The following is an 8402-nucleotide window of genomic DNA, read 5'->3' as shown; positions in this document are numbered from 1 at the left end:
TATGTACAAGAAGTGAGAAATGAGTACTGTGATGAGGATTAGAGGGGTCCTGCCTCCAGCCAGGGGGAGGAAAGGGACAACCGAGTTTACTGGACTGTGTGGATTCAGTGGCCTGGCACATCAGACCCACAGAAGTATAAGGCTCTAGTAGACACCGGTGCACAGTGTACCCTAATGCCATCAAGCTGTAAAGGGGCAGAACCCACCTGTATTTCTGGGGTGACAGGGGGATCCCAACAGCTAACTGTATTGGAAGCCGAAGTAAGTCTAACTGGGAATGGGTGGCAGAAGCACCCCATTGTGACTGGCCCAGACGCTCCGTGCATCCTTGGCATAGACTACCTTTGTTTTGCTTTGCTTGCGTGCGTGGCTTTTGCTCTACCTATTAAACTGTTTTTTATCTCAACCCATGAGTTTTCTCACTTTTACCCTTCCGATTCTCTCCCCCATCCCACTGGGGGGGGGAGTGAGCGAGCGGCTGCATGGTGCTCAGTTGCCAACTGAGGTTAAACCATGACAGCAATAAATTTATGAAACATTGGCATTAAGATGTGGCCATTACTTTCTATCTACTAACTATGTCTAAAAACATAATCACAACTTTTAGAGCAGGAAGTACTGTCTGAGAGTCAGAGATGACCAGCAAAACTGAGGAGAGTGAAATCTGTTCTGATCAATGCATTTCTGGAGAAATTTCAGTAGATATACAGCAGTATTGTGAGTTCTGGAATCCTGACAAAAAATCCTGTCTCTCCGTTGCATAAAGCTGCAAGAGACAAAAAACCAAAAGATACACAAGATACAGTTTCTGTTGTCTTCCTTCTAGCAATGATGAGAAAGTATTGTCCCTTAGCTTAATCTCCAGTATCAAATTCATGATTCAGCCCAATGCAGAATTTTCCATAGCCTCTTCTTGAAAAAAAATTAAGCTACAGATGAAAAAAAAAAAGCCATAAAATCTTCCTCTAATCCACAGGTAATACAGACTATTTCTTTCTTAGGGAGTAGTGGGGAGTAATAGCCATGGATCTATGCTATGGACTGAAACAGCTGGTGCCTAGGACTCAAGATCCACACTAGGTGCTAAACTAAAGGGTTTTATTATTATTAGCTTTAGTTAATCTGGTCCTATAGGTTGATTGTCCATTAGTGGCTGAAGGCATTACCTGAGGTGTTGAAGTACACACTCCTATTTAGTTTTGCATGACAGGAATCCAGACTGCATGCTCTGAAACCATGCTTTAGTTCTGTGGTGTGAGCCAGAGAGTGGTAAACAAACAGGTATGCCTATGTTTTACATTTTTCCACATTTTTTCTACAAGATCATTTCATTATTTTGCAATTTGAAATACAGGAGTTTAGTTACAATGTACCTCTATTTTAAACTTCAAAATAGTCTTAACAATATTTTCTATTTTATTTTTCTTATTAACAAATTACAGATTGTGTATTCCACAGATTTTATAGAGTTATTATGGTCACTTAATCCTATTCTGTACTTTGAATACCATAGATTTTACTTCAATAATTCCCACACATGCACAATAATTTATGTTTATTTTAGTGCATATCTTTATAAAATATATCACATATCACAGAAAATCTTAATTCGGAAGTCATCATAATTTACTCTCCAACTGCAATTCCTTACTTGCTACAAAATTTTTGCCCTTAAAGTTTACATTTGTTTCCAGTAAAGATTACAGGTTTAGACATTGTTTTGAAATTTCCTCACTCCATCCCAAAGTCTATATGATGTTTTAATCATATATCGCTATCACCTGCACATGAAAAGTTAATTAATCACTAATCTTGTAAAACAGCCTATTTCACTGAGCTACTGGTTAATTGGGTATCTGCTGAGGGACATCAGTATTCTTTCCTGAATGGCAAATTTTCAGCATATATTTTGGGTTCATACACTCACGCAGAAAACATATTACATATGTACAGATTCACACATGCACCCTTGCATAAATCCATACACACATATATAGCTATTGTTCTTGGCACAGACCAATACTTTAAATGATATACTGTGAATTCTATCTTTATTTAGAGGTGAAAGTTGTATACCAGCAGTATACTACATATTTCAGTTATTTGGACACGTAGGAATACACAGATACATCTTCCCTTTCACTGGATTCAGTCTCATTTTACTTTGTTTTCATAACTTCCTGCAGTGTTTTACCCTCTGAAGTTGTAAGCAGCTGAGACATTATCTGCATTTCAAGGAAATGGCAGGATAATTCTAACCTGTAATTAATGTTTAGTTATAGACAAGCTATCAGGCAACAATTTTGCAAGGCCGTGTTCTCCGACTGGCTAATCAGACAAGTAGCGCATGGGATTTGCATACTGTAAAACTGACAAGAAATAACCATGACACAATTGCGCAGATCAGACACCAGAACCAATATGAGCAGAGGGAACTGCAGAGCTGAGAAGAAAAAAAAAAAAAAATCTGCAACAAAATATTAGTGAGTGCCAGAATTCCTGTCAGTCAGCTAAGGCAATCTTGTTCAGACAGAAAGTATGTTTATAATTATAGCCTTTTCCACTGGTGAGGTACTCAGCCATAGTAAAAACATTTGAAATAATTCTGCTGTGTTCTCACCAACCTGTGAGCATTTGTCAGCTAGTTAAGAAGCACAGCTGCTATTTTCAGTTTATTTAGTCTCTCATTTTCGCTGTAAATGATTAATTTTCATGTCCTATACATATGTAAAAAACCATACTATATAGTACATATTGTGTTGTGCATAATTAGATTTTGGGGGTGGGTGGGTGGGGTGTGGGGCTGCAGGGGTGGCATCTGTGGGAAGAGACCGGAGACTGTGCCGGACATAGCCATTTCCAGCCAGGTCCAACAGGCAGGACACAGCTGCACCCACCAAAGCAGTTTGTGGTGCCTCTAAACCACTCAGATGTGCCTCTGTGAAAACGTTTAAGAAAAGGTGGTAAGCACCAAGAAAAGGAACAACAAGGCCAGAGCACGAGGAGAGAGGAGACCTTACTGGAGGAGGACAGAGAGAAGAGCATGACCGAGCAGAGGCAGCAGCCGAAGCAGCTGGCTGAGCAGGGGCTGGAGCCCGAGCGTCCACTCGAGCAGGCACTGAGAGGTGGGACCCTAAAGGGACCACAGGAACCACAGGACACTGACCTAATCTGCTGCACTGCCCTTGCCTCACCAAAGCGACAGACTGTAGTACAAGGCAAGGGCACTGGAGAACAAAAAAGTGTGTGTGCGTGTGGAGGTGTCCGGAGGGAAGCAGGGGATTTTTCCTAATGGTTTGTTTGTTATTATTTTTGTTCAATACTCAAATCAGTAATTAATTGTTAATTGGCAAAGAAGTTAAATTGAAATCACCCAAATCAGTATGCTGGTTTTGCCTGCAACAATTATATAAATATGTTATATCTTGGTATTAGGATTGTCACATGAGCGTATCTGTATTTACTCCTGGCTGCTGTATGTTCAGAAAAGCTTTCCAGAGAGCAAAACCAAATTAAAGGTGAAAGCAAGACAAACTAAACTTCCCAGTCCTTACAGTACAGGTTTCAGGCCTGATCTTGCTCCCTTGGAATTAAGTGAGGATTTTACCAATGACTTTGAAGTAACAGTATGTAGCTCATTATGTGCAATAGAACTGAATATTCCTCTTTCATATAGTTTAGGTACACCGGATGTCTGGAACCAGCAAGCACCCTTAATTAATTGAACATTTCTGCATTACCTGTATACTCAAGATGAAATCCAGCAGCTGAAACACTGATATCAGACTGAAAATTTAGGTACAGATTATTTGATGTGCTGTTGAGAAGTGGAGGTATGGTTGTTCCTGAAAAAAGAAATCAAAATATTATTGAAATGCACAGAAACTGAACTAAATACATACATAAGTGTGTGTGTGTGTGTATTAAAAGAGAGAAAAAGAGAAATGGGGATAGAGGGGAGAGAAGATGGGAGGGGGAGAGAGAGAGGTCACATAACCAATTGAACCATATTTTGTCATCATGGATGATACCAAATATCTGTCCCTATAAAAGTTTTATTACATTTTCAATGCAACACAATATCAGACACATGAACTGTAGGCACTCAGGGAAGCAGGGTCTAATATAAATTTATATTATCATAGAATCATAGAACCATTTAGGTTGGAACGGACCTTTAAGATCATCAAGTCCAACCATTAACCTAACACTGCCAAATCCACCACTAGACCATGTCCCTAAGCACCACATCTACATGTCTTTTAAATACCTCCAGGGACGGTGCCTCAACCACTTCCCTGGGCAGCCTATTCCAATGCTTGACAATGCTTTTGGTGAAGAAATTTTTCCTAATATCCTATCTAAATCTCCTCTGGCACAACTTGAGGCTGTTTCCTCTTGTCCTATCGCTACTTACTTGGGAAAAGAGACCAACACCCACCTCGCTACAACCTCCTTCCAGGTAGTCAGAGAGGGCAATACCGTCTCCCCTGAGCCTCCTTTTCTCCAGGCTAAACAACCCCAGTTCCCTCAGCCGCTCCTCAGAAGACTTGTTCTCCAGACCCCTCACCAGCCTCGTTGCCCTTCTCTGGACACGCTCCAGCACCCCAATGTCCTTCTCGTAGTGAGGGGCCCAAAACTGAACACAGTATTCGAGGTGCGGCCTCACCAGGGCCGAGTACAGGGGCACAATCACTTCCCTGCTCCTGCTGGCCACACTAGTTCTGATACAGGCCAGGATGCTACTGGCCTTCTTGGCCACCTGGGCACACTGCTGGCTCATGTTCAGCTGGCTGTCGACCAGCACCCCCAGGTCCTTTTCCGCTGGGCAGCTTTCTAGCTACTCTTCCCCAGGCCTGTAGCTTTGCATGGCATTGTTGTGACCCAGCACTTGGCCTTGTTGAATCTCATACAGTTGGCCTCGGCCCATCGATCCAGCCTGTCCAGATACCTCTGTAGAGCCTTCCTACCCTCAAGCGGATCAACACTCCCGCCCAGCTTGGTGTCGTCTGCAAACTTACTGAGGGTGCACTCGATCCTCTTGTCCAGATCATTGACAAAGACATTAAGCAGAACTGGCCCCAATACTGAGCCCTGGGGAACACCACTTGTGACTGGCCACCAACTGGATTTAACTCCATTCTCCACAACTCTTTGGGCCCGACCAGCCAGCCAGTTTTTTACCCAGCAAAGTGTATGCCCAAATTTTACATGCTTTTGTCCACAAAAGGAGAACAATCCACCGGGGTTTTCATAAAAGCAAGAGCAAATCCTGTAACTGGAATAATTTTAAATGTAACAGCCAAATATATCAAGCAGCTCTGAAAATATTTTGTAGGGCTGTTCTTAGAAATGTGATTGATTATTTAGTTGTGTTTCAGCACAAGACAAGACAACAATCTTATTTTCTGTGATCTCATTCCATACACATGAATGAAGTAGAATAAAGGAAAACAAAACAAAACAATAAGTTAGGCAAACAGAACTGTCATCGTTTAACTAAAATAAGGATAAAGAATGCATCCTTTAGTCATGTACAATTTCAAGAGGCATGCCATTGTGAGGTCTGTGTTTCTGGACCCTGCTATAAGAGTGGGTAAAAAATTAGATTAATAGATATCTAGTTTGGGAACCTCTGAATGTTATTTAATTTCTAACATTTTCAAATATTCAGCTTTATGAAAAAGTCCACTAAGAGATGACTGATTAAAACATGAAGAATACTACCTGTTGTTGATTATAGGAGAAAAAAACATACACACATGCACACACACATATACAAAAGACCTAGAAAGAGCTGTGTGTTTACGGTAAAGAGTTGAATCTGTGAAACACTTATTGTAAAATCTTCTCAGTCACCTGAATAACTTCCAAGCCTTGGAGCATTGTTGTCAGCACCATCGTAAAAGTCTAGGGAATCCCAGTTGTGTTCTGTGGCAAAACTCACCACTTGCACCTATGAAGAAAAATGTGAGGTAAAGAACCTAAACTTCTTCCCCTCTGTATTCAAACACAAAGACAACTGTAAATTATAGCCTCTGTTGCTTTCAGTCATGGAAAGTTGTGTTTTTTTCTCATTGTCAAAGAGAATGGAAAATCATCATTAAGTGAGTAAAATCGCATTGCAACATTTTTTGTATTTAATTGCCAATTCAGACTTCTAAATCCTATGACCCTTAGTGACAACCACATATTACCTCTGACGAATCACACAGCCGTGAAAATCATCTAGGTATAGAATATGATTCCCTCATTGGAAGGACATTGAGAGGAAGACAAAACATGGTATTGTCAATTACTGCAGTTTCTTTGTGATTCTCACTAGTTTATCCGGGGCTAAAAACAGTCCCACAGTGATGCATGCTGCTTCGTCTATCTTGCCATGTTCAATTCTACCTCCAGGTAAGAGCAGCCTCCTGTGCTTGGTTACCTTTATCATTGACTCATCTCCTCAGGAGAAGCAGTCACTAGCATGCTACAAGCAAAAGGCAGAACATTAACTTCATTCCTTCCAGAGGTGACAACATCCTTCCACTCATAAGGAGATGCAAAGCAGTAAGCAGATAGACTGCAAGAGGGAGGATATACCTGTTCACATATAGTGAAAACACGCCTCACAAAGTAGAGAAATGCCAGGTTTCTGGTCCTGTTTTGGAGGGGTCTGGTGTGTTTTTTTTAGTGAAATAACTGTTTAATGAAAAGCATTTAAAGAGTGACAGAAGCATGGATGAAACCCCAACCACTCTCAAAAAGGGGTAGCTTAGACACTAAGTTAGAGAATTATGCTTCTTTTACTGTTCTTCTGCCTCACTTATTCTTCCTTTTATTTTCTTCAAAATGGAATAACTTCAACAGAAGAAATAGGCATTGGTTCCAGTACAACTAGGTAATGAAGTTATTTTTCTAGGTGAAATATATCACTTGGACCTTCTTCTAGGCAAAAGGAATGTTCAGTTTGGCTACCTATTTCTTGAATGGAGGTCTTAAACACTATACTTTTCGTAGGAAATGTTCAGATAATAAAGCCAAAGGATGAATTTTATTTATTTATTTATTTATTTATTTATTTATAAATGAAGTAATGCAGAGGCCCTGACTGTTAGCATGTTTTAGATACTTGCAGGAGGCCTACTGGATGTGGTCTCTCAGAAAACTTTAAGACTTGTCTGTTTATTTTTTGGTTCACAAGGGATTTAGTTGAAACTTATGGGTGTTGTCTCTGTCAGGAATATTTCTGAAGACATACAGAATTGGAAGTACAGCCACCTAGGAAAAGTTCAGAACAAATTTTAAATTATCTAATGCTTTTTATGTGTTTTCAGGGCTAGATTGCTGCTGACTACAGTTTTTATGTTCATCATAAAACACCTAATTTAAAACATCTGTTTTAGTGCAACTGATGCTAGTTGCCCTAACCTCCCCATGTAGACAATAAATAGACAGACATACCTTCAGGCAGTGATTCAGAGCCAGAGTCTTTATTAGATGTTTTGAATTATCTACCCTGGGTGCCTTTCTACCCTAACTTTATAAGGAACCATGGTAGATTAAGGTATAGATATAGATAGAAGGTATATATATATCTATATATATATATAGATATATACCTTATATATAGATATAAGGTATTTAAGTTAGGTGCCTGAAGGCAGGCTTTTAGCACACACTCTTCATATTTACCTAAATCTACTTTTAAATGTCTGCTTTTCTATTTGATATGAGACAGCTCAGTATTTACATCTGATCACACTGTTTCAACAAATTCAACAACGTAATCATACACATCAATAACTGTTATACCTAAATAGTTTAAAATTCCATCTACACATTTCACAGATGAATATGCATTGGTGATATATTATTTTCACCTCCTTTAAAGCTAGGAAAGTGCCTTTGTTACTTCAAGGGAATAAATATTTGTCCGGAAAAATGTCCAGATTTTTTATGTATTTGCATAAACACAAAAGCAATAGCTATCACAGTATCTTGAATATCCGCATTTGCATGCATTCTCAGGTTTGACAAAATCAGTCACCCAATTTTACAAATGTTGCCTCAAGTAGCTGATTTTCACAGTAATAATTACATTTTTATATAAGTATATTCAGTTTTTTTCTTTCCTATGAAGTGAAAAAAACAAAACCAAAACAATTCTAATGCCATTTTTTATGTCATTAGTAGATATAAAGCTAAGCTCAGTTGTGAAAAATAGTTCAGTAAAAACAGTATGATGATTTCTGATGTATACTCTGTCCTACTGACCCTATATCAGCTGTATTCAGCTTACTATATCAGGGACTTTATCTTCCTCAGACCTAGCCCTGAAAATCAGACAGGATTCAAATGATCAAGCATGAATATCACAATTCATGACTGTCCTGCTTCAGTGACAATATTAAACA

At 39.4% G+C, this 8402-nt stretch overlaps 1 protein-coding gene across 2 annotated transcripts in view; it reads right to left on the bottom strand.

The window, feature by feature from the left end:
- The window catches only part of CSMD3 (CUB and Sushi multiple domains 3), an 803119-nt gene that overhangs the window by 144254 nt on the left and 650463 nt on the right, over nucleotides 1-8402 (bottom strand). For both annotated transcript variants that reach the window (XM_009321682.1, XM_009321683.1), the window contains 2 exons: nucleotides 5860-5956; nucleotides 3741-3845 (listed from right to left, as the gene is read on the bottom strand). In XM_009321682.1, coding sequence (XP_009319957.1) covers nucleotides 3741-3845; nucleotides 5860-5956 — 202 coding nt within the window. The remainder of the gene's footprint in view (nucleotides 1-3740; nucleotides 3846-5859; nucleotides 5957-8402) is intronic.

This window comes from Pygoscelis adeliae, unplaced genomic scaffold (assembly GCF_000699105.1).
Source record: "Pygoscelis adeliae isolate BGI_AS28 unplaced genomic scaffold, ASM69910v1 Scaffold111, whole genome shotgun sequence".
NCBI lineage: Eukaryota > Metazoa > Chordata > Aves > Sphenisciformes > Spheniscidae > Pygoscelis > Pygoscelis adeliae.
Note: the sequence above shows the minus strand (reverse complement) of the source record. Positions and strands in the feature narration are given on the sequence as shown.